Here is a 27710-nt window from a genome sequence, read left to right as displayed (position 1 = left end):
CATAAACAGACACATTGAAAGGTATACGCTCCATAAAACTACATAAAGATAATAAAACATGATTTAAAAATAAAGGATTCAATAAAGGGATGAGAGGGGATTAAATCTAATAGAGGGAATGAATTTGATCAAAGTATATTATATGTACGTATGATATCCCAATGAAACCCTTTTGTACAATTAATATATGCAAATAATCACATACAAAATGTAAAAGAGCAGTCTTTTATTGAAAGGTCTTAGTTTCCTAATGGCCTGAAGAAGCTGCCACATAATTGTTTTACTCATTCAACCAATATATTATTGGATATTTACTCTGTGTTAAGGCTTAAATCAGGGCTAAGAACCAGAAAACTATAGTGAGCCAAAAAGATAGAAAGCATCTTGCTGTCATGAAGCTTACGTTCTATCAGGGTTAGTGAAGTAGGGTAAAAATGAACAGAAAACTTCAGGGCATCAGTGGCTCACACCTATAATTCTAGCTATTTAAGAGATTGCTCTGAGGATTACAGTTTGAGTCAGACTGAACACCCAAATCCATGAGACTCTTAACTCGCAATTAACCAGCAAAAAGCCAGAAGTAGAGTTGTGGCTCAAGTGGTAGTGCTAGACCTGAGCAAAAAAGCCAAGCAAGAGTCCCAGTAGAGGCACAAAATACAAAAATTAAAATAAAAAAACAGAAAACACAACAGCAGTTGAATATATATATATGTATTAATATAATATATAAAACTAATATATTGGGCTTCCTAATGATCTAAGATTTAGGTCTGGCTCTCAGTTCCTTCACCTCTGGCATGGCTTCTCAGGGACTGGGATTCCTCTACTCCCTGGATGTCAACAGCTTGTTCAATGCCATACTATTGGTCTCAATAGTTAAAACTTCTCAGTCCTTTGCCCCCATTGCTACCAGTGTCCTTCCCTGCTATTCTACCTCAAGAAAAAAGCAAATGGAAAAAAAAAAAATCCCATCCAACCACCTCCTACACTGCTTGAAGAAGAATAACATAAACCAGAAGCAAAATCCATTGTGGTTCTGATTCCCAAAAGCAAGGAGCCTATTCACAAACTCAAGTGTACCTTCCTCGCAGAGGGTGGGGGAGGGGAAGAGGACAGTTATATAATAATTAGGCCAAAAAACATGTGAATGAAAGAATGTAAACTATCACAAAGTACAATGCAGAAAGTTGTGGTATAGCTCTTACACCTGAAGAAAATACCCTTGTCCATACGGAGATATTCATACTACAAATGTGAGCTATTTCAAATGTTACAATAGCCACATTAAGAGATAAAACTATTTCAACAGCACATTTTCTTTAACTCAATATACCATTTTATCTTTTCAAAAGGCTTAATATTAAAGGTTAAGATATCTTACATTCTTTATTCCCATTCGAGTCTTCAAAAATAAGCATATATTAGTTGCAGCACATCTCAATTTGAACTAATTATATTTCAAGCACTCAAAAGCCACGTGTAGCAGTCACTATTTAATTGGACAGAACAGCCTCCAATGCTTACTAAATTCTCTCCATAAACATTAAAACCAATGGCTCCCAGAACTGAAGCTTCTAGATGTCTAGCTGTGTCCTAGAAGCTACATTCCAGCACCCCCTACTGATAAGTCTTGGAGTCCTAGCCATACTATGAATCACAGTGAGCATAATTAGCTGATTAAGAATATCATTAACTAATCTGCAATTCAGGCAGGTAAAGTGGTCTGCCTTGGTGGGGAAAAGGTTCATCTGTCCATCCATTCACATACCACTGACTGAGTCTACTATGCACCACAATTAATTCAGCATGCCAGTATCTTTCCCTCCAGGGACTTAGAGTCTTTTTACAGGAGGGACTGATGAGATGCTAATAAGTTCATTTCCAACAATAATTCTGCAATAAAAACGGGAAACTATGATAGTGAATGAAAGATTAGGTAAGGAGGAAGAGTCGGTATATAGGTTTAAAATGAAGTGACAGAGGCAAAAATGCACAGAGAACACTAAGCGAAGACCTAAGGCAGGAAGCAGGTTGGCCTATTTGACAAAGGCAGATAATGTCAGTGTGGTTAGAGAAGTTAACAGAGAAAGCAGGCACCATGCCATGTCGGAGCTGTTGAAAAGGTAAGAAGTTTGTGCTATTCAGAGGAAAAAAAAAAAAAATCAATGGAGCGAGATCATCTGACTTACACATAAAAAAAATGCTTCTGTATGGGGAATGGTTAAAATCTGTGGGGAGATAAGAATAGAAGTGGGGAGATGAGTTGGGGAGCTGCGGCAGTAACAGCTGATGTAGCTGAGAATAGGGTGGTACTGGTGCAAATAATGAGGTTAGATTTACAACATCCTTTCAATTCCCTGGCAAGTTCTGTCAACTCTACCTTCAAAATCAGTCATTTGATTATATTTTGAGAGGACCTGTTGATCAATGAGATGTGGAGTAAAAAGGGGAAGATGGCCAACTTACAACTTTTGGCTCAACCTTACAGGTGAAATGGTGGTGGCCACCTATGGAATCTCAAACAGGAGTAAAATTCTTTTCTGTGTCCAGTCCCCAGTGACGGGATCAGCCACCCACTTAGAAAGGAGATTTACCCAAGGCACTCTCTGTCCTCATCCCATAAACTCTTTTGCTTCAAAATGTTTCTGATCTGTCCCCACTATTCCTTCCCCACATATGTGGGCAGATCTTTAGATCAAACTCCCTACCAGTACTGTGAACCTGGTCCTCATCGTCTTTAGGTTTAAACTCAAACCTAGGAATAATATGACAAATTAGTCCTCTGCTAAAAATTACTGAATGATCTTCCTCAAGAGCTATTTGGCAGTAGCTATTGATCCTTAAGTGGGATATATGGTTCCCATGTATGTGGACCCCAGAAGTTCACATGCTAGAAGACACCTACCTATGTAGTGGTATTGAGGGGGTAGGTGGCTAGACCACTGGGGTACCACTCTCAGAGGGGTTCAGTGTTTCTCACTCAGAGTGAGTTCTTAAAAAAGTAGGCCAAGCATGTTTACCCCATGTCTCTGTACAGAACCAGGTCTTTCCAGTTCTTTGCCATGCTGTAGTATGGGCAAGTAGGCCCTCACCTGAGGTCAGATGAGGCTGCCTGACCTTGAACTTTAAGCTTCAAACACTGTATAGTAAGTAAACCTCTACTCTTTGTAAAGTATCACCTCTAGTATCCTGGTAAAGCATCACAATAGTCTAATATATCCTTTTGCCTATTTCTTTTGTAATTCTTAGAAATAAAAAAAAAAGAATGGAAATATAAGGGTATAGTAATCCATCAATATGGAAAATGTTATATAAAACTTATAAAGTTTTAGATAGTCCTTATTTTTACAAAAGCAAATGACAATATGTCATTTATATAGATTCCATCTATGTATTGAGGTGGTGTATACAAGCCTCAAGATGTTTGGGATGAAACACATTAAAGTACCAACAACTGAAGAAGAGTGTGTGGGGTGGGGGTGAGGGTAAGAGGAGTTAAGAAAATACAGTAAAATGGGTAAATTTGCCTGGGCACCCCCAGTAGCTCACACTTACAATCCTAGCTACTCAGGAGGCTGAGATTTGAGGATCAAGGCTCAAAGCCAATCTGGGCAGAAAGTTTGTTAATCTCTAATTAATTATCTCTAATAATGCCTGAAGTGGAGCTGTGGCTAAACTTGTACAGTACTACTCTGTAGCCAAAAAGCTCAAGGACAGCATCCAGGCATTGAGTTCAAGCTTCAGTACCAACACAAAGAAAATAGAGGGGAGGGAGGTAGGAATTTGATCAAAATCATGTATGAAACTATTACAATGAAAATCATTTGCATAATTAATTTACACTAACAGCAAAATATTGTTTTTGCTGTCTTTTGATGAGTTCAGAGAAAAAAAAAGGAATTAACTCTAAATAAAAATACTGTATGCAGTAGGATAAATAAGCCTAGAAATCTAAGTATACTATGGGAATTACAGTTAATAATATATACTGAAAATGTTAGGAAAATAAACCAACTGCTTTGCCACATAGGTAGCAATGCAATATGACAGATATGAGTTGATTTCATGTCACAATGTATACGTATACCAAAGCATGATGCGCACCTTAAATGTGTAATAAAAACTGCATGCAAATTGGTGAAAAAACTCAATGGTTCTTTCAGAGTAATGAAATGGAAGTGGATTGAGGGTTCTTGATCTATCTATCTATCTATCTATCTATCTATCTATCTATCTATCTATCTATCTATCTATCTACATAATGTGTGTATGTATATACACACATGCATACATATACATAGTTCATATATATGTGTATATATATATACATATTGAGTGACTGTAAAAATGCTATATTTATGACACAATAAAACTGGACAACTACTTTGTATGTCCTAACAGTTATCAACCTGGTACTAACCCTCTTCCAGACTCATTTTGTGGAACTTTTATGTTAGGTAGGTGATAATGGACTCCTGTAGGATGGGAATCTTGGATTGACTGTTGAAACTGGGTCATGCTTTAGGCCTGCCTGCTTTGCACTGGCACAGGAAAAGCTGCCTCTTTCTCTGGCACTCAGAAAGACATAAACCTCTTTCTTAAGAGAAACCAGTATGCTTCTCTTGCCCTGAAGGGCAGGCCAGAATTAGTTCATTCCTTTAGCTCTCAAAAGATTTTATAACTTTCTCCTTCTCCCAATCCATTTTGGCTTTACAGCTTTTAAGAGTATCAGTACTTGTTCCGTTTGTTTCTTTTATAGCAGAAAAAGTGAACAAAATATGACAGTAAGTTTATTATAGTGCCAGCTTCTTTCTAATAATCATTTGAGACTTTTTAATAATAAGAAGTGAGAATTTAGATAGTAAGAAGTGATTATAATCCTTCTGCTCTTAAAATATTATCCATGTACAGTGAAAGCAGGGGTTATAATTTGTGGAGGGGAAGGGAAAAAAAATCGTTTAAATAGGGATACAGGTGGACCCATTGCAACAATGAGACGTACAAGTCGTATGTAGAAAATGAACTTTACAAATTTGGTGGGGGCGGGGGGGAGAGTTGGGGGGGTAGGGGAGAGGATGGGATGGGAAGGGAAAACAAAGGAGGAGGCTACAATGCTTGATAAGAAATGTACTCATTATCTTGCCCATGTAATTGTAACCCCTCTGTATAATATTTTCACAATAAGAAAAAAAATAAGAAAAAATATGTGAAGTAGCTTTAATGGAAGCAAACTGCTAAGCAAATAGAATATGGAATATCAATTTCTAAATTGTAAATATTTTCTTATTTGCCTGTTGTGTGTGTGTGTGTGTGTGTGTGTTGCTCCCCAGCACCTGCAGCTTGGCAGTGCTCTGCCACAGAACTACAACCTCATTCTTCAAATCTGGCTTTTGGTGTTGCTTAGTGCCTTCTTTTTAACCCTGGGAATAAGAGACCAAGAAAGTACACATGTACTTCTATGTGGTCTTGGCTGGAAATCTAGTCATAGAGTCAATGAGTTTTGTGGCCATTCAGTGTCCAGTACAACAGAGTCATGATATATTCAACTATACCTCCCCTCAGTCATTCACAGTACTTTGCAAAATGGAAAAAGAAATCTGAATTGCAGAAATTTATGCTGCAGTTTACTACCTCTTTAATTCTAAACCTGCCACCTACACTAGTACAATTAGAATATTCTTCTCCTAGCTTGAATTGCTATAGCATATTAGATGGCTTTTTCTGTGTTCCTTTCAGAATGTGTGTGTGTATGAGAGAGAGAGAGAGAGAGAGAGAGAGAGAGCACATGTACATGTGTATGATGAGGAGGGGATTGTTATTTGGCTTCATATTAAAATACATTATCTACCACTTCTCTATTAAGTAGGGCTGGAAATAATCTTTGGTGATCTTAACACACTGTTCATAATTGACAGCTGAACTGACCAGGAAATGTTTTTTAAGATGTCTGCCTCCCATGTAATGGTGTCTAGATATCTAGTGCTGGAGCTAACAGTTTCCTGATGCAAATTGAGTAGTCTCTTTTAAACTTAATAGTCTAGATGTTCTGAAAAAAAAAAAAAAAAAACGGCTCTGAAATAAGCAGAGGCTTCAACTTCAAAGGTAGAATTGAAAGTAGTCTCATCAGACACAAGCCTAGGTCATCTGCGGCCACAGTGGTTCATTCAACACAGTAGTGCAGTAGGAAAAAAAATAGTCCCTTTAACGCCAGTAATAAAGTTGAAAAACCATATTTAAAATATTGAAAAAACAGTATTTCTCAGGTATAAGAGATATATACAGGAAGTTCATTCTTAAGGCAATTCATTGCCAGAAAGTTTAGATCACACATAATTGCACCTATTCAATGAAAAACTATGACTAATAAGAGAAAAAAGTCTTTGACTTTCATTAATGGAAAGAGTATACATTTTAATTATGCTCCAAGATGTTACAGACCTGGAAATTAAGAAATTTCAATCAGTATAAAATAGATTTATTGTCAATATGCAGTCATTAATATAACCCATGGAGATGAAACATCACTGTGTACAAGGCTCAGATGCTCTAAAATGTTATCTTACCTCCATGTATGTTCTAACAAATGATAAAATATGTAAAATTATAATGCAAAGAAAAATACTACAAGAAAAATTGTTGCAGATCTTTATATGAAAATCCTTTATTTCAAAGCTCTGTCCACTAGGAATAATACCATACTACGGATCAGAACCCAAGTAAACTACTTTTTTTTTTTTTTTGAGGTTACAATGCTCAACAACATACTGGATGAACTAAAACATATGGCAAGAATCAAGATCCAAAGCCTTCAATGATGTTAAAGAAGAAAATGTTAAAAAAGAAATGAGAATGGAACAATTCATTGTTCTAGGTTGATTTCTGCTGGAATGGTCTCCATTTATAGCACTCACAAGAGGTCTATAGAAGGGTAAAAATGGGACCAATCTCAGCTTTACTGAAAGGATTTTCAAATCAGAACAAACCCAAGCTGTTATAAGACACTGTTGCTAGTGATTTCTACTCTTTAGCCCTTGGCCCTTTTTTGGTGCTTTTTTCCTAATTTCTTCCTAAACCATACCAAGCATATTTTTGCTTTCTAGCATTCAAAATAACAGAATTGACCTATCTCATCAGTTGTAAAGACACTAATTCTGGTTTAGACATCCTAAGATTCGGACATGTCTATCCTGTGTATACAAGTCACTTCCCCTTACACATTGAGCCTAACCTTAATTTGGGGGAAAAGATTAAATATTAGGAATTACTTTCCTTAATCAGAGGTTTGCCTATTGGCAAGATACTTTGGTTGGTAGCAATATAAGAAATTGTTGACAGGTTTGGTCAGAACAGATAAAAAAGATGGCACTACTGAATTACTGTAACTCATTGTGGTAGGTTTCTGTAGTTAGGAAGAAATGACCTATGGATGTGCCCAAGTATTTCAGAGGGAGAAAAATGTATCTTAAAAAGTTAAAATAAAAACATTAGAAAAGGAAACACAAGAAAATACAGCAAAATAATAATACTGTAGTGATGGCAGGAAAGAGAATTCTTACAGCCAACTACCTTGGTAAGAAATATCTAGCATGAAAAAAATCACTTTCCCATTTTCTTTTGTGCTACATTAACAAGTATTCTTCACATGAAGAGGAAGAGGAAACCACTTACACTTTTCTTCAAGGGTGGGGGTGTCTTTTGGAAATGAGCATTACAGACAGGAAGGAAAGGTAGGGAAAGCTCACTCAAAGAGGTCCTCAAACATGCGCTGTCCCATTGCTATGTATGCTTCTTTCTCTTCTGGTGTCATCTGGGTCACAAGCTCTGGCCGCTGGCTCACTTCACTATAGGAGAAAGGACGGCCAGCCACTGTGACAGTTGGGTCATCTGTTACTTCCTCAAACTCATCATCCTCGTCTTCATCTTCTTCCCGACGGGCAGTCACAGCAGCAGGTCGGGGTGGAGAGTCATCATCTGACTCGCTGGTCTCGCTCTCTGAGTCACTGCCATTGGCGGCAGTCACAGGAGCCGCTGTCCCCACTGAGCCAGCTGTCACGGAGGTAGTCTTCTTCTCATGAATGAGGAGTGCTCGCATCACTTCCTCGTTGTCATCAGGCCCAGCCCGGCCATCCTCTCGCTCCTGGAATGTGTCCATATTTATGCCACCTGAGGGTTCAAACCCAGAAAATCAAGATCCTTACACAGAAAGAACATTCCTTTATGGCTAATCAAATATATACTTGAACACATATTATATAGATGATAATATAATAAAAAAAAACACAGACTCCATTGCTTCCATTTCTGGAGCTGCTGTCCCATCAAATATTAAAAATATTTCTTATAAACTGAACCTAATTGCAGCCCATGGGTTTTGCAGGTAAAATAGTATGGATCTGAGTCTTGGTTCTTCTCCAGTTGAGCTGTCTATCTTGAGGAAGTTACTTACTCTCTAAATGTCAGTAACTTTTCTGTAAAATGAGGTGATAAAAGGATGTACCTCCTAAGGCTCTGAATAAGGACAGATGAAATAATGTCTATGAGGGGCCAGGCATAGCAGATAGCAAAGCATGGCTCCTGATCTTGTTTAGTAAAAGCCAAAGGCCTTTCAATGGCCTATAAGGTCCAATGTAATTTGCAGCCTCTCCTGGCCACCTGTCTCTCACAGCTATTTCTCCTTCTCCTTACTCTGCTCTAGCTGCAGTGGCCTCCATGGTATTCTTTGTATGTACCAGACACTCTTACCTCAGAACATTCGAACTCACCCCTCAGCCTAAAATCTCTCCTCTAGGTTTCCATACCATATACTCCCTTCTATCTTCTATAACTTGATTCAAATGCCACCTTATCAACACCTTGTTTTCCCCACCACACTCATTTTCAGTTATTTAGTGAATAACTTCCGTATACTGTTTGTCATCTCCGTTCCAAGGACGGAGGATTAACCATAGATATTTGCCTTCTTCATTCACTGATATCCATGGTACCTAGATATCTACCTCTGCTAAGTATTGATAAATGGGTCAAAAATGGTAGTTTTATTTTCCTGAGGCAAACTAAGCACACTTTGAAGTCTTTATAGAAAGGTAGCTAATTTCAGGAGTAAATATCCTTCCACATCTCTTATTTTATGTACATATCTTAATGGATATACTTCAGGTCAAACTTGTTTTTTCAAGCATTTTGCACTTTAATAACACCATATATAAGCATATATAAAAGGTTTAAAAGTGGTGCATGGTATCAAATTCCCTTAAATCAAATACCTAGCACTTTTTAGTTGTGTGATTTTGGTCAAATCATATTATCTCTCTCTCTCTCTTTTCTTTGATTTTCTCAAGTTCAAGAATGAATCAGCCAGGCACTGGTGGCTTATGCCTGTAATCCTAGCTACTTAGAGGGCTGAGATCTGAGGATCAAGGTTCAAACCCAGCTGGGGCAGCAAAGTCCGTGAGACTCTTATCTCCAATTAACCACCAGCAAAACCAGAAGTGGCACTATGGCTCAAGTGGTAGAGTGCTAGCCCTGAGTTGAAGAGCTCAGGGAAAGCACCCAGGCCCAGAGTTCAAGCCCCAAAACCAACCAAAATAATAATTATTATTATTCACTTAATTATTGTGGCAACTAAATAAACATGAAGTGCTTAGTACAGGTCTGGCACCTGGGAAAGTGTTATCTTCTATTACTGTCAAGAGAAGACTCGGGGCCAACTCTGGACGTAGATGAGGTAAAAAGCCTCTCCGTTAACACATAAGAAGTATTAGCTGGAATGCTCGACATTTAACTCCTAAATGAGAGACTGGGCATGTAAGAGAGAAAAGGAGGTCAGAGAGAAAACAGGCTTATGATGACGTGGATGCCAAAGAGAGAATTAAAATCAAATGTAACCACCTGAAAAATGTTTAAAGCTCTAGGGAGTACTTCCTCCCTAGAGTTCTGACTTCCACTGCAGTAATGCAGTGGAAGCAACAACAGTAACCACAAAAGGGTAAGGAATGCTGTGAGTCTAACCATGGATGCTACTAAGCAATTCTGGAGCTCACTGGCTGAGCTACAGCAAAAAACAGACAAGCCAAAGGTTACAAAAGTGGGAAGAAAGGTAGCAGATTTTTATAGAGGCAACTGCAAGGAAATGTGATACAGAAAGATCATCTAAAATGCATTGAAGGACAGACCAGGGCAGGACAGGATACTACTCCCTATCCATGCTCCCAGAACCAAAGCAACAAATGAAATGTCAAGGAAAAACCAAACAGATAATGGAAATAAAACATCATTCATGATTTAGCTATATAAAAACAAGATGTGCTGCTTTGTCATTAGGTCTCAAGTAAAATATGTTAGGATTCAATATGGTCTGGAAAAAAACAAAACAAAAACCAAGGGTATAGGTAGTTTTTCATAACGAACACAGAATCAAAAGGAATTAAAACTTTCATTACAGTGATGACATGACTGAAGTTCTATCAAAATCCAAAAAGATATCAAAATAATTTGAAGTTTGAGAATAAGAAAGTATAGAACAAGTAAGATTTGCTTTATGCATTCATTAGATAGAGCCTGTTCAACAGCACGAAATTTATCAGGGTCAAATCTAAATTTGTCTAGTACTAGACAAATTCTATCCCATTTTGCAGAGAGAACTTGAGTAGACTAGATGACTTACATAAGGCCCATACAAGTTCTATTCTACTATTTTAAGTAACTGTAAATATCAAGTATTAAACTTAAGATTTTAACTATAAAATATTGGTTAACAACAGTTTTACGACATTTAATTTTGTTTCTAAATTCAAAGGAATGAAGATTTGGCAAGAAGCCAAGCTAGGGAAAGCAAATCTATTAAACAGACAGCCTAACTACTATATAATCTAAAAAAAGAATCTAAAATAACTAAACATAGCAAGCTAATTAGTGAGGAGAAGGGAGAATAAGGAACAGTTGTCAGAGAATTTTTTTTTCTTTCTGATAAAATATCAGAGAAAGGGCTAAAGATGTGGCTCAAGTAGTAGGCCCTGAATTTAAGACCAAGCAACTCAAGAAAAAAAAAAAAAAGAGAATCACACCAAAATCACATGCTTTTGGCATCACATACATATTCAAACACATAACATTCGAAAAAAGGCAAACAGAGATAGAGAGATTTTTCAGTTATTGATGAATTCCTAGCATTCAGACACTAGTATGGATATAAACCTGGGAACTGGGCTGGAGAAATATAATAGAGGTATAGATAGATATTCCCTTTTACCTCTGCTTTCCTGTTTCTGAGTAGTTTTTATCCAGTCTTAGGCTCCTATTTTCTATATTACCACCTCAGTCTTGAATCCAGTAACTTACAGTAGGGCTTCCAAGTAAAATCTCAGTTCTCAAACTTGTAAAGATAATGCCATTGTCAACCATTTCTGGCTCACAGAATTTAACTTATCAATCTTCTTGGACTGTAAGAATCCCAATCCTTTTTTGTATATATTTTGTATATATTTCAGGTAGCCCAAGTCCTTGTATATATTTTGTATATATTTCAGGTAGCACAAGTCCTTGATATTTACAAGGAAATAGTATTAACAATTTTGGACTAGTGTGTTAGATACAGTTATCTCATGTCTCTACTTCTAGCTATTCAGAAGGCCTAAGATCCAGGAGCATCAGAGGTAAGGCCAACCAGACAAAAAGTTTCCGGAAGGGCTGGGAAGGTGGCTCAGTGGCAGAGCGCTTGCCTTGCATGCATGAGGTCCTGGGTTCAATTCCTCAGCACCACATAAGCAGGAAAAAAAAAAAGCCGGAAGTGGTGCTGTGGCTCAAGTGGTAGAGTGCTGGCCTTGAGCTGAAGAGCTGAGGGACAACACCCAGGCCCAGGCCCAGAGTTCAGGCCCCACGACCAGAGCCCCCCGCCCCCCCAAAAAAAAGAAAAGTTTCCGGAGACACCCATCTCACCCAATAAAAAAAATGTGGTGGAACACACTTGTCATCCCAGGTATGTGGGGAAGTGTCAATAGGATTGCAGTCCAGGCTAGCCCAGGGCAGAAAAAAAAAGAATGGGGCTTAGGGAGTGTCTCAAGTGGTACAGTACCTGCCTGGCAAGTGCAAGGATCTGAGTTCAAGCCCCAGCACTGCAAGAATAAAAAAGTGTGTGGGGAGGGGGGTTAGGTATGTCCTTATAGCTCCCAATTCAGGAAAATAAAGAAATGAACTTTGGAGATGAATTTGGCTACCTTGAGCAGAATGAGATTTTCCCATGACAATAAGATAAAGACATTATAATTTTTCAAATTTAAAAATAGATTTAAAAAGCTATTTGACTAAGGTGAAGGGCAATACAAGTATATAGGTATCCTGATTATAATTCCTACTACTGATTTTCTTCCTTCCTGATACAGTGCAACTATTTGCAAAGTGAGTACAATAAGTTATCAATAAAATTAAGAACTGTCCACTAAACCTAGTTCATTTTCCACTGAACCCAAGATGCATCCATCTTACTGACATCTACTCTTACCTTCCTTCATGTCCTCAGAACCATAGGCCCCTTGAACAGTACTCTCTCTCAACCAAATAGGCCTCTCTTTGGCAGATTTTCCTTCCAGTGAGGTTCGATGAACGTCTTCTTGGTCGTCCATGTTAATGACAACATTCTGCGTGTATAAGTCCTCATAGGAAGGGCCCTTGCTGGTCCATGCTTCCCGGTGGTGCCCCCCTGCCAGGCCAGCAGCTCCCGCAGTAGTTGCTGCTCGATCCTTGCTGTTTAAAAAGATTAAAGAACAAGAAGAAAAAAAAGTCAAGTCTTAGTGTTGGGAAAAAGGGCGGCTAGTGATTACTGAAGTATTCAGAGTAAATGCTATCTAGCAACCATATAATCATATCTAGAAATCTACAGTTCTGGGGGAAAGCTGCATGGATCAGAGCATTGTGTTTGTTTGTAAGGTCCTCAAATACTACATCATTTGATGTATACAAATGAGTGAAGTTTTACACAGTGAGATATTTCAATAAATCTACTTGGGGGAGGGGAAAAATGACATGGTGACATGATCCACTTAAAAACACCAACCAAGATGTGTTTCCCTTTGAGAGCACATACTCTGCTAGAGTGTGCCCCTGCCTTTCTGCTTGTCTGTTTGCCTACTTGCTTAGTTACTCACTTACTCAATAAAGCTGTCAAGTTTTCTTACTATAAAAATTTTTAAAAGATAAATAAAAACACTAATCTAGCACAAAGAAAAACAAAACATCTACCAATAACATCTTTCGTAAGAAATTTGTTTTTTTCAAAAATGAAGACAAAATAAAGCGTTGTATTAAGAAATACTTAGTTCAACTCAGAATAATTCAAAGTAGAAGTTAGAAAAGTATTTCACACAGCAGGACCTAACTTGAAATTAACATTATCCTGCCACTTGCTACTGAGTAAGGCACATCCAAATCTCTGTACAGATCCAGCCTGTTTTCAACCAAAATTTGATTGACAAATTTTGATTGAAACTTGTTAATCTTATCTGTCCCAACCATTGTTTCTGTTCCACAGGGATTGTGACCTGTTTCTCAGTCTATTTTGTTTTGCTCCCCAAGACCTTCTTTGCTGTTGGCATGTGACTTAGCTTTCTCTAGTCATTTAGTTTCTCCATCTCTAGAATGAACCAAGAGTCTCATCTTTCAGATGTTTTGTTTTCCTGGATTCTTTTAGCTATTAAAAATGCCTTTGGATATACCTGACTCTGCCTGAGCTCATGCCTTATCTTTCTCTGCCTGCAAATGACACATTTCACCGCAACTTCTACACAGAATTCCCCTGCTTTGTGTGTTTTATCCCATAAGCTACTGTTGTGATTCCTAAAGTACCTGATCAACCCATACCTTTTGCTATGTCCTTTTCAGTGTCCACTTGACCTACGTTTCTCCTTCCTTCTCATTTCTGTCAATCTTTCCTGTGGATCCTAGACTACCTCCTGTGTGGAATCTGCCTCACTGTCTCAGCAAATACTTCACTTATCTTGTCACCTCATAAACCACTTATCGTCCTTCATTTTAGTCCCTTATTTTTTCTGCATATACCATTGCTCCTCTTATCTACCTGGACTTTCTACCTCATGTGCAGTAGGTTTCTCTGATGTCTATCTTTGTCCATCTATCTGAATGACCTATTAGGCCACTCCCTCATACACTGTGTTTCTGACCATCCTCTAGAAGTAACCATTCCTCCTGCCCAGGCTCTGTTATCTACAGGACCACTGCTACTTGTGCAATCAAACATCTCTTTCCAGTTGTTCAACCCATGTTGATGCAGTAATCTATGCCTTCAGCTACTGTCTTTGTGTTCTTTCCCTTGTTCTCACTATACAGCTACTTCATAGCCACCCTTTCCCACACTCTTTTCTTCCTGGCACCCAGTCTATCTTTCCATGTCTCAACCACTTCTTTTGCCTGCTTCCTTCTTGTTTGTCTCCTTGCTCCCACTTGCTACCACTTACTTGTTCTCCCACTCTGAGTCTTTCTAAATATAGCCAATCCATCTATTTGTCTTGCTGTATTTTGAGGTCTCCTGCTACAGCTGCATGTAATTGGTTTTCTCTACTTCTGTTTCTGCATTCATCTGATGTTACTTTTTGTACCATGTACTGTTTGTCTTGATTTTAACCATCCCTAGTTGTTCTATTGTCTTTTGGGGTTTTGTTTTCTTCATTTTGATGTATTATTTTACATGATTAGAGGCACTGTGCCGTTGGGCTCCTAAGAGTATCCTTCTTTGGTATCACTGTCTGTTGTCTTTTGAAAGGCTGGGTGGTGGCCTTCACTGTAATCTGACTCTTACTTTTGTGTATACTGGCTTTTTGAAAATTTTGTTCCCCCCCCCCCAACATTTCCTTTTCTTTCTCTTCTCTCCTGATTTTTTTTTGTGCTTACTCTCTACATTCCCACTATCCTCCCTCACCCATTTATTTCCCTCCTTCCTATGTCTCTTCTATCCTCAGCCAGCTTCCTTGTCCTGTAACGCTGAGCCTGCTCCTAGACTTCTCTGTCCCAAATTGTCTCCCTCCAACTTAGTTAACTCTGCTTAGGAAAGACAAGAAAGGCATGGTTCTAAAGCTCTCACCTGGCAAACTACATTATGTCTTATGTCTTTTCTTCATCCAGCCTCCTGAATGACTTACTCACTCAATTCTGACGCTAGTTTCTCTTTATCCATAATCCTAAACATGGTTTTCAATATACTCTCTTTAACGTTAACTGAGGACTATCTCATAAATGGATAAAAAGTACTTGTAATAGAGAAAACAAGAAAATTAGAAAAAATAGGACAACTACAATGAATACTAGTCTTTTTTTGGGGGGCGGAGGGGGCGGTCCAGTCATGGGGCCTGAACTCTGGGCCTGGGCGCTGTCCCTCAGCTCTTCAGCTCAAGGCTAGGGCTCTACCACTTGAGCCACAGCGCCACTTCCAGCTTTTTTCTTTTTGCTTATGTGGTGCTGAGGAATTGAACCCAGGGCCTCAGGCATGCAAGGCAAGCGCTCTACCACTGAGCCACCTTCCCAGCCCAATCTTTTGTTTTCAGTTTTCTGGTATAGAAATTCAAGGTAGATTTTAATTCAGTTTGAGACAATAGACTTTTTTAATTTAAATTTTTATTTTTTTGAATGATGTTCAGGTTTTGAACTCAGGGCTTCAGGCCTCACACTTACTAGGTAAGTAAGCGCTCTACTACTTCAGCTGCTCTTCCAGCCCTTTATGCTTTAGTTATTTTTTTCAAATACTGTTTCCCATTATTCTCCAGGACTGGTCTGGACTTTGATCCTCACATCTATATCTCCATGTAGCTGCAATTACAAATATATTCCAACACACCCAGATATTTTTGCTGAGATAGGGTCCTACTCACTTTTTGCCTGGGGCTGGCCTCAAACTGTAATCCTCCCAATCACTGTCTCCCAAGTAGATGTGATTCAGGGATTACAAGTAAAAACCACCGCTCTCAGCCCCAAACAGCAGATATGTAACCCCATTTGAAATATGTCTTAAACTTTTTTCAAGAACATGTATTTTTTTAAGTTACTTTTTTTTTATTGTGAAAATACTGTCAAGGACATATTTATAACCATAGTTAACTCTACAAATTTTATTTTACCTTTACTACAGACACAAACCGTAAATTACCTGCCAAGGTGATGTGCCACTAAAAAAAAATCTGGATAAGAGACAACTACATTCATTTCTTCTGCATATTTACATTTCTTCTATGGAGAAAATGTGCACATTTTTATCAAATTTGACAAGGATAATCATGGTTGAGTGTTTTTCAAATTGTTTTTTAGAACTTTCAAAAGATAAGACTTATAAGAGCATTGTATCACATCAAAATAGATTATTTGGGAGGAGGTGGGGTACTAGAAATAAACCAAAGGCCTTGTACATGCTAAGCATGTACTCTAACACTGAGAAATAAACCCAGTCTTTCTAAACTACATTTTAAAAGATCTTTAACATAAGTATAAAAGATGATGGAAAAGAGAAGATTAAAGCAAACAAGGAATTCCTTGAGAAAGACAGAAAAACTTTGAAGAATCACCAATGGATTGACCTGTTGAAAGGCTAAAACTGCCCATCAACTTCTGGATTAGGCTTGCTGATTACTGCCCCTGAAGTATCTGACCTAGGACATTAACATTTAACTGATGGCAGTCATTAAATCCCATATTAAAACAAACATTCAAACAAAAAAATGTTGTCTCTGAGCTCTTGGACACTTGATGCTTCCTTTCTTATACTTGGGGGAAGATGGGTTATAATGTCCCTAAGGCAGGAGGAGCTATTATAGAACTTAGAGAGCTCCTACAGAACAGAAAGGCCAAATCAATTCCACTCCAGAGTATTATATCTAGGTAGTGGATATAACAGATGCTTGGTGGGACCATCTGAGTCAAAATAACATCTTCTAATTTAGTTCCAATGGTTATTCCCAACTACTTTGTTATGGCTGGCAGCCCTAGGAACTCCATTCTGTCTTTCTTGTGTGTCTCCATTTCCTGCCACCCTTCTTCCTTGATGATCAGACTATTTCTTGATCAGTTCATTTCCCCCTGCTTTCTGACCTGTCACTTCTAGAGTCACAATCATTCCTGACAAGGTGACTTGATCACAGCATACTACTGCTGGGCTTCTGGTGTTGCTGTACCACTGCAACTAGCCTGAGTCATGAAGTCAGGGTTACTCAAAGATGCTGAAATAGGAGGCAGACTGTGGTAAAAAGCTACTATAGTGGGAAGCATTTTGACAAACAGGATGAATAACTAAAGGTAGAAAAAAAAAAGTCTGGAACTATTGTTACTGTGTAGAAGGCAGTATACACACACACACACACACACACACACACACACACACACACACACACACACACACACACACACACACACACACGTTTTCATAAGAGCAATTTTTCTCATAGGTTTCCTTCTAGGTTAGAGCAGCAGTATAACTTAGGTGGGCTGAAAAAAAAAGTCAAAAAGCAAACTTGATAAAAGTGACAGTAACAAAAACTTAAGGCTACCTATGTTGTAGATGATAGCTCCTGCCAACAGCGGCTCTTATCATTGCTTACTGACTTTATTCAAATACCAGGGACTAGTTGCTCTAAAGAACTCTGAGACCTTCTTTAGTCCAAGAAGGTAAAACTTTTTCTTTGCCAGACGCTGGTTTAAAAGTAAGCATATAATGATAAAGAGTACTTGCTTGCCTAGAAAGTACAAAGCCTGCATTTCAAACCCCAGTAAGGACCCAAATAAATCAGTGGCTGAATGAGTAAATAAATAAAACCATATAAAGCAATTTTAGACACTGAAACACTGGAGACAGACAAAATAAAGGGGGCACTCTGGGAAAGCCTTCTTCAGTCTTAAAATAAAAAGAAGATATAGTCCATTTTTCTGCATTTGGATTATTTAGCTGCAGGTAATAACCTGGAAACACATGAACACATTAAACTAGTTCCCCATACATTCCAAAAAGACAACCAAGAGACTGAGCTCAACAGAGATAAAGATGGAACAAACATAGCTCCTTCAGAATGCTATTAATATATTGAATTATACTGCTTCAGAGTATCTCATCAAAGACAATTTTTTTATTGTTCAATCTACTTCTAGTTGGATTTTCTATTATCATAGACAAAGACATTCTAATTGATACATGGAGTTAATCAGAAAATATAATAACTGATATAGATACAAAGATTTCTATGTGTCTAAATTATTTTTATGAAAGAAATTCAATTTGCACAAGACTCACAATTCTGAAACATTTCCACTACAGGAAATAACATACTAAGAGCTGCTCTAAAAAACTATATACCTAGACTGTCCAGCTCTATAGTAGTAGGTGGCTATAAATTCACAATGGGAAAGAGGAGAGAAAAAAAAGGGTAGAATACAACCACATTTTATGGCATAGCAGAACTAAAACTGCCTCTGTAATTCAAATCAAGTACCCTGATTTGGAAAAAAAAAAAAAAAAAAGGAAGCCAGTGTTAAAACTATAAACCCTCAAGAAACTTGCACTTAAAAAACTAAGGCCAGAAGCTGAGTGAGCACTGGTGGCTCAAGCCTGTAATCCTAAACTACTCAGGAGGCTGAGATGTGAGGACTGTGATTCAAAGCTAGCCTGGGGAAGCAAAGTCTATGAGACTCTTATCTCCAATTAATTAACAGAAAACTGGAAGTGGAGCTATGGCTTAAAGTGGTAGAGCACTAGCCTTGAGCAGAAGAGTTCAGGGACAGGGCCCAGGCCACGAGTTCAAGCCCCACAACTGACAAAAAAAAAAACAAACCTAAGACAAAATGTGTAAATGTTTTGAAGTGGGAAATCAAATGCTGCATGTCAAAAAAAAATGTGGATTGGCCAATAGTTGGCTGAGTTGCTTCAGGCTCAAGCAGAATGAGTAGTAGAAGTTAACCTAACTGAATATTTTGCCAAAGATTCACAATGTTCTCTATTCAGTACAAATACATTTCATCACAAGCACAAGTTACTAAGATAAACAAACACAACAGAGCTCAGATTCTATGTGGCATACTCTTTAGTACGCTAGGAAGTTACTTACCCAATCTTGATTCAAAGTTAAAACAAGGGAAATTATTAAAAAGCTCTTGGTAAGAGCATAGGGCCACCACTTACCTCTGTTTCAGGGCTGGGATTTCTGTGGGTTCTGGCTCAAGTATTTCATAGGCCAAGTTCACATCCTCTGTCTCCCGAAGCAATGCATAAATGGGCTCAATTTGTTCATTAAACCTTGCCAAAAGTGTGCGAGCATCTTTTTTGGGCATTGCTGATTCATCCTCTTCTACCTCTGTATGGCAAAAAGTACAGTGGAAAGTTCCTACAGAAAAAACAAAGTCTCAGGTTAGGGAGGTGAAATCTTCCAGACACACTATTAGCAAAGAGCTAATCTCAACACCCTATTAAAATATTCAAATATATTTAAAAACTTGAAATAATCTCAGAGTGGACATCCATGTTTCCACCATTTAGATTCTGCGATGATCATTTTGCTAACTTTACCATCCATCTACCCATTTCTTCTTAATAGTTCTCTTTTTTATGCATTTCAATTTCAAAAGTTTTTTTCTTTTTTGGGGGGAAGGGGGAGGGGATGCCAGTCCTGGGGCTTGAATTCAGGGCCTAGGCACTCTTCCTGAGATTCTTTTTCTCAAAGCTAGCATTCTACCACTTGAGCCACAGCACCACTTCTGGCATTTTCTGAGTAGTTTACTGGAATAAATCTAACAGACTTTCCTGCCCAGGCTGGCTTTGACCTGTGATCCTCAGTTCTCAGCCTCCTGAGTAGCTAGGATTAGAGGAATGAGCCACCAGTGTCCCGTATCATTCCTACCAGTTTCTAATCCTAATATTTCTAAGATATCTACATTTATTTTAGCCTACAGTTCATAAGTTTTATAGCTTATCATTGTACTTGTATCCCTTGCCAAACAGTTTCCTTTTTATATGCTACCCAATTGGTTTTCTATTACAGGAAGAACCAAATAAATACCTAAAGTTAAGAGATTCCAGTCATCCTGTATGTCACTACAGGGCTCTTTATGCTTACTAACCATTTGTATCTATTAAATATAATCAATTTATTATATATTTTTAATATCTCTAACACTCAACTTAGAACTACAGTAATTCCTTAGAAACCTCTAGATTTTTCACATCCACTGTCATTTCGCTAAGCTAGATCATTATTACAGCCTAAAAGGGCTTCCTAAACACGATCCTTGAGTCTATGTTTTCCTTCTACAATTCCAAGTTTCCTAAACCACCACTTCGTCATCTCCTTTTCCTTTTCTACAGTCTATTTGATAACTGAATTTCTAATGCTCACAGCATGAAATTTGAATTTCTCATCCTAACATTCAAGACCTTGAGGAATTTGACCCTAAGACACCATAATCCAGCCAGAATCCTTTCTTTACATACCAAAGCAAGACAAACATCTGAGATTAGTAACTATTTATATAGTGCTATTTCTAAAACAATCCCATATATACTTTTTGACCCTTATACCAATCTTTTAAAGTGATGTCAGACTGAGGCTCTCAAGAATTTATTCCAAGTCACACAGCTAAAGAATAGAAAAATAACAGCGGTTAACATATCTGAGTGTTTATAAAGTGCCAGGTATTGCCAGCCTTTGAGACTTGTATAGTTGTTCATTCAAGTATGTAAAATATAGAAGATCCAATGAGCTCAGTAATTTGCTCAAGATGATACAACTACTAGCTAAGAGGACAGGATGGAAATCAAATCAGTTCAAACTACTGTGTTGTAGCTTATATTCTTAAATATTACCTAACAGTCTGTATCAGTAGTCACTTGATTTCCAGTTTGGTTTTTTATTCACAATACCAAGACTATGCATCTTCCCTTTCTGATTAAATTTACTTGAGGGATTAAAAGAGATAATATGCATACTTGGTACAGGGCACTTAGTAAGAACTCAGACATTCAACTTTGAAAGACCTCGTGTGTGACTGATACATAATCCATCTTATCCTCTTTTTCTCAGATACAGAATAAACAAACCAGGCATTTCTATTTCAATGTAACACCTGATCCTATTGATATATTCCCGGTGGTTTCTTTACTGATCTCACACCCACCCAATCAATAATAAGCAAATTCTTTATTCATATTCCTTGTCTAAAACATTTTTCTTCCCATCTTCCAGTTGTCTAAAAAATACCTAATTTTCAGGCTGGGAAGGTGGCTCAGTAGTGAGCGCTTGCCTTGCATGCTCGAGGCCCTGGGTTTGATTCCTCAGCACCACATAAGCAAAAAGAAAAAAGCCAGAAGTGGCGCTGCGGCTCAAGTGGTAGAGCACTAGCCTTGAGCTGAAGAGCTGAGGGACAGCGCCCAGGCCCAGAGTTCAGGCCCCACGACCGGACCCAAAAAAAAAAAAACCAAAAAAAAAACCCACCTAATTTTCTACATCTACCACAAACAAGAAGAGGGAAAGAGAAAAAGGAGGGAGAGGGAAAGATGGAGGAAGAGGGAGGGAGAGGGATTTTTTTGGGGGGGGTCGGGAGGGGGGGAACAGAGACAAAGACAGACAGAACACCATGCTCAGGTGGGAGGTGGCCCAGCACTCCTAGGCAGGCATGGCATTTGTCAAACGGAATCTCACAGCTCAGTATCATCAGGTAGGGTTCTCTGTAACCATGATGGAAATGACACAGAACCAAACCACGATACTCATGATGATAGGCAAAAGTAAGTACTCTGTATAAACTACAGAAAAAAAAAAAAAAAAAGATCCCAGCAACCCAAGTAACTGCTGCTTCTTTACCAATTACAACTTTGGCCTTGCCTTACTCATCTCACCTTACAGGTAAGAGACATAAAAATACCCAGTCACAGAATTACTTTTATTTTTTGACAGTGCCTAGTCCGAGATAATTATCCCCTAATCCTCTCAAAAAATACCCAACAAAAGTCTAAGTACTCTAAGTCTGTCTAGTACCACCTCACCAAGAGACTCTATAAATGGATCCTTTTGTTAGAGAGACCATTCACAAATTTAACTTTATTATAGGCATATATAACATGTCTTTGACTAAAGGGTGTAAACATACAGATTCTGGCTGAGTCAACTGGACAAGAATACCATTTATAAAATAAAGAGAAGAATAAGTTCCTTTTTCTTTGTAAGTAGAAGTTACCAAGTTGTTTTATATATCTGAATCCATGTTGTCTCCACTAGCTATGAAAATACTAGAAATTTAGATATAAGAATCCATAAAATATAGCTAGTAACTGAAGGCAACATAGTCCAGAGTATCCAAAGAGATTAAGGAGAGTGAGGAGATAGTCAAGTTATATTTCTAATTAAAGAAAAATAAATCCTTGAGAAACAGAAATGGTACAACCACAGGTATACTAAGAAAGTATTTGAAGGTAATGGTAAGGAATTAATTTTTCAGGGCCAACCAGAACTAAAAAACTAGAATTGATATTTAGTTACAAAGAACAAATAGTAACTTACTAGAGAGATTTTAGAATTATCCTCTACTTGTTCCATGCTGTTTCCTTCTTCAATAGAAACATAAAGAATATAATTCATGTAGGAGTTAAAAACTAACCATATTAAATCAGATCAAACACAAAGGCGCCATGCCTATGTGCCTCTGATCATATAAAATAATATTTATCAAAATGAAGTCCAGGAAATGAAAATAAGAGGGTTTCCTTGGTTTGGGTTTGTTTTTTTTGGTCTTATTTGTTCATTTATCTGTCTTTGGGAGGGGAAGGAGCACAGAAATGGAGAAATATTGGGTAAAAGAAATGCAACAGTACTCATGAGATCCTATATTGAAATGATCTATACAACTTGTTGGTAGGCATGGAAGGAAAAAACTGGGAGAGAGGAAAGAAAGGTATGACATTGTCCAAAAAGGAATGCATTCATTACCTGACTTATGAAATGTAATCCCTCTATATATCACCTTTATAACAACAATTTAAAAAGTATAAAAAGTAAGATTAATTATAGCTCTCTGTTATCTGCTGAATTTTGAAAACATTATCAATATGGGACTTGGTAAGGTCTGTGCGTATGGAGAACTGTCAAGGAGAACTAAACCATACTTAGAAGACAATTATTCAGTTTAGTAGCTTACAAGTTATCTAGTTTAGTAGGTTTATGTTCTTTTTTTAAAAGGACTTCCATTTCTCATGTGTCAAAGTACCTAAGAGATAAACATAAAAGCAAAAGAAGTCAACAGAGCTAAGGGGCAATCCTCTAACCCTCCCATTACAGGTTTACAAAGCATCACAACCAGCTTCCTCGGTGTCTCGGTAGCACAGAGACTTCAGTGCTGTTCTTTCTGCCCAGAATGCTTTCCCTCCAAACGGCTACTCTCCTGATGTGCTTCAGTTCTTTCCTCAAAAGTCACTTCATCACAGCATCCCTACCCAATATTATCTAAAATTTCAACCGTGTCCTATCTACTTCAACAGTCCTATCCCTTCTTTTGCTTTCCTTTTCCTTGACGTTGTCAGTATCTAACTTATTAATTTGACTACATCTAGTTCATTAGTTTCCTTATCTTTAAAAATGTTAATACTGTAGTTGGGCAGCAGTGGCTCCTGTCTGCAGTCCTTGCTATTCAAGGAAGCTGGGATCTGAAGATCACAGCCCAAAGCCAGCCATGGCAGAAAAATCAGATAGTATATTCAATTAACTATCAAACAAGCTGGAAGTGGAGCTTTGTCTCAAGAGGTAGAGTGCTAGCCTTGAGCAAAAAAAAAAAAGCTCAGGAACAGTGCCTAGGCCCTGAGTTCAAGCCCCAAGACTGGCACCAAAAACAAACAAACAAAAGGTTATACTTGAATAAAAACAGTTTTCCCAAATACCCCACTACTATTTTGAAAACAATATGTATTTCAGACTTCAGCTTTCAATAAATGAACATGTTTATCAGCGTAGTAATTCTAATAAAATTTAATGTTTTATTTTTTGTCGGGGGGGGGGGGAGGAAGGACAGACAAAGGGGAAGGCAAAAGGAAGAGAACATATCATTACTTGAGAATCTTGGGATGACAATCCATTAACTCTAACATATTTATATATTCAAGCAAAAAAGAACTATGGCCATAAGGACCCTGAATTCTAGCACAATCCAGATTTACTGAGTGACTTACAGAAGGCTTTCTTTCCTATAACATATCAACTGTATGTACAATTGTCAGCTGGCCGCCTTCTTGTGTCACTGAATACAAACTGGGGTTTGGGGACCTGGCTTAAATAGTGACACTAGCCACTGGTAAGACCAGAAGTAGTACTGAAGCTAGGTCCCAGAGCCCCAATCCCTATATGATAATATGCAAGGGCCATGTGAAAACTACACACACAGTGGGTATGTTACAGGAAAAACACCTTAAATGTACAAGAACCCAGGTATTTTATAATGGCCACCAGCATGACTATTCTTGATGCTCAGCAGGGCCACATCTTTACTACACTGAAAATTAAAACATACTTCAGAGGGAGATGTTATTTTATTATACTAGGCAGTAAGCAAAACCTCATCTTTTGCTCTGGAGAGAAACGATATCTTCCAAGGCTGCTCCTTATATAAACATCCTTGAAAAGGAGTCCAGAAAATAGGCAGTTAAGTCAGTACCTTTGTACAGGATTTGTATAACATAAGGCCCAGGGAGAACTGCAATTACCACATCTGGCAACTGTTCCCAGAGAAAAACCTAGGCTGACATCTCTGAGTCCTATGTTTATTACAAAAACACAAACTATAAATGAGAAGCAGCTTGTCAAAAGCCAAATGTAAAAATGTGACACTTTATGGAAGATGATTTCAGACGAATTTAACATACTACAATCATTTAAGAACACCATTTAGAATTATAAATCCACTTTCCCAAAATCAGTAGGGGTGGTGGGCTAGAACAAGGCCATGGAAACTCAGTACATGGTATGTTCTAAGCACAGTGATGATGGTGGGCATACCCATGACAAATATCCTGTCATCAAGAAGCTTTAAGTTTAATAGAGAAGGTATCTGGTGCTCAACATGATCAGGAAGAGCATAAAACTAAAGTACACAAATATTTTAAGAGTTCAAAAACAGTATCTTTAGTGAAGGGTACAATGCAAGGCTATGGATGAAGCATACCTTCTTGAGGTAGAATTTAGAGAATAAGACTATTATAGAGATCAAGGCAAGGGAAAGGGAGAAACAGATCATTCTAGGTCATAAGAAAAGTAGATTGAAAAATGATGCTAAATTGTAATTTCAGTCTGGTAGGAATACAGTATCAAACAGGAAGGCAATCCTAGAATTTACAAGAAGTATTTGAGCCCTGAATGCTAAGCTTCATTTCCACTTTTACTTTAATAAGAGAAAGCCACTTAAGGATTTTAAGAAGATGAGGTCATCAAACCTAGTATTTACACATGTTCATTTGCTTTAGTGGCATTAACATTCAGGCCCAAACCCAGAAATAGTGATTCAATAGGTCCTGATCATACTTAGGAATGTGAACTTCAAGATGCCATAAGCAATTCTGATGTACACTTTTGGTAGAATAGTTGTTAGGTAATCGGTGATACCAATCAGTTATTCTTGGAATTAACCTCTCAATACTAAGTTGTAAGACAGGACTTACTACTCAAGACCTAGTGAAGAACTTAGATGGAATTTCAATTCTCTGCAATCTTTTCTACATATAGGATCAAGGCAAAAATAAGAATGGAGAACATGCAGGCTAGATCCACCAATGTGAGAACAGAGAGAAAATAAAGGCTACAAAGATTCTGAAGGTAAAGCTGAGTTCAAAAATACCTTATTTGTTTGATCATCCAGATTCACAAACTACAAAAGAAACTATTTTGCAAATATTCCCTTGTATTCATCAGAGGTGAGTCTGTGCAATACTAGTATCCAAATTTGAAATACAAAGGAATGGAGATTTAGAGATATTAAGATACCAATCATAATTTGAAAAACAAAATGAAACAAAAAAAATACCAATCTTGAATTCAAACAAAATTTGTCTCACTTAAAAGATTAGACTCCTTGAATTCTGAATTACACAACTCTGGCTCAATCTATCATCCTTGCCAGTTAGTTTAGAAAACTTTTCATATGTATCTATATAAATCCTCCCTCTTGGGCTGGGAAGGTGGCTCAGTGGTAGAGCGCTTGCCTTGCATGCATGCTCAAGGCCCTGGGTTCGATTCCTCAGCACCACATAAGCAAAAAGAAAAGAGCCGGAAGTGGAGCTGTGGCTCAAGTAGTAGAGCACTAGCCTTGAGCTGAAGAGCTGAGGGACAGCGCCCAAGCCCAGAGTTCAGGCCCCATGACTGGACCCAAAAAAAAAAAAAAAATCCTCCCTCTTTTAAAAAGAGAACAGATGAAGTATTTGTAACAAAGAATTTACTAACAAACATTAAGTGCCTATCATGTTTCCCTTTTACTGAGATGAGTCTTATTACTAGGTTTTCCAGAAAGATCAAAATATATCCAGTTACAGAAAACAGGCATTGAAAATTGGGAGAAAAAAATTTACAAATTTGATGTTTTGGAACTATTTTAGAGTCATCTGTAAGTAGATGACTTAGGACTCTTCTAACGAAGGTAAAATATCACTCTAAAGGAAAAGAAAAGAAATGGAGACCAAATTGTGAGGAGGAAGAAAGGGAAAAAGAAAAAAGGAAGAATCCTATACCATTTTAAGTTTAACTTTTCTCCAAACAAGAAAAGTAAAAACCAAAATGAAACCAGAGGTGGAGAAAGATAAAAGTTTGGAACCAAAGAAAGCAGAACAAAAAACAGGATCAGCAAAATTCAGAAAACCTGGGAAAAACTTTAAGAGGTACCTAGGCGGGCCAAGGCTTTCAACTTAACTAAACTTCTGATATGTTAAATTACATATTAAAAAATGTTATTTTGATTATGTAAGTATTCAGTGAAGAAAACCACAAAATAAAGTGTATCTTCTTTTATTTGACAAGAAAGTGCTCTGGAAATTTGTTATGGAGAAAAAGGACAGAGATGTAAAATCAGATTATGGGTAAAAGACATTATGAGTCAAGTCTCCAAACAATTAAATATTTAAAAAGAATTTTTTTCCCTTTTCATTCCAGTCTATCCGATAAATAGACTACCAGCTAATGCCCATAATTTGTTGTCAAAGATCTGCCAAAGGTATTAGTTGTAACTGGAATATTATTCAGTTATTTTCCTCCTGCTGGTCCCCACAAAAAGCAATCAAAAGAAGTCAAACTGCTTTGACAGAGCTCAGTGCTGCAGTACTGAAGTGCTAGTCAGGTTGCAGCCCATGACCTCAAGGCTGGCCAAGGAATGGGGAGGATCAAATTGCTGCTGCAAAACCCTCACCCCAAAATGTCCTAAAAGGTTTCTAACTCCCTGAGCTTCCCTAACAACAGCCTCCTGGAGCTGCCTCTTTGAGGTTCTCCCTCCTTGTATCCTAGGGCCCAGTCAAAACAAATAAGCAACTAAATGAAATATCAAGTATTGATAAAAAAAAAATTGTAGGAAAAAAAGCAGAGGAAGATAAAGAAACAGGAGGATGAAAGAAAAGGGGTAGTGTTCCATTAAGCAGGACATTCCAGGGAGGTATCTCACACATCTATGAGCAGAGACTTCAAAAAAGTAAAAAAGAAGCTAGCCATGTAGATATTTGA

The 27710-nt window shown here is 37.8% G+C and overlaps 1 protein-coding gene across 3 annotated transcripts in view; it reads right to left on the bottom strand.

Moving 5' to 3' along the window:
• Nucleotides 1-7075: 7075 nt before the first annotated feature.
• The window catches only part of Gtf2e1 (general transcription factor IIE subunit 1), a 31271-nt gene continuing 10636 nt past the window's right edge, over nt 7076-27710 (bottom strand). For all 3 annotated transcript variants that reach the window (XM_042669657.1, XM_042669645.1, XM_042669655.1), the window contains exons 3-5: nt 19160-19361; nt 12497-12738; nt 7076-8163 (exon numbers count right to left, since the gene is read on the bottom strand). In XM_042669657.1, coding sequence (XP_042525591.1) covers nt 7739-8163; nt 12497-12738; nt 19160-19361 — 869 coding nt within the window. In that variant the 3' untranslated portion in view covers nt 7076-7738. The remainder of the gene's footprint in view (nt 8164-12496; nt 12739-19159; nt 19362-27710) is intronic.

The sequence above is a fragment of the Dipodomys spectabilis genome, unplaced genomic scaffold, assembly GCF_019054845.1.
Source record: "Dipodomys spectabilis isolate Male_0828 unplaced genomic scaffold, ASM1905484v1 ptg000017l, whole genome shotgun sequence".
Taxonomy (NCBI): Eukaryota; Metazoa; Chordata; class Mammalia; order Rodentia; family Heteromyidae; genus Dipodomys; species Dipodomys spectabilis.
The sequence above is the reverse complement of the archived record's forward strand: the minus strand, read 5'-3'. Positions and strand labels throughout refer to the sequence as shown.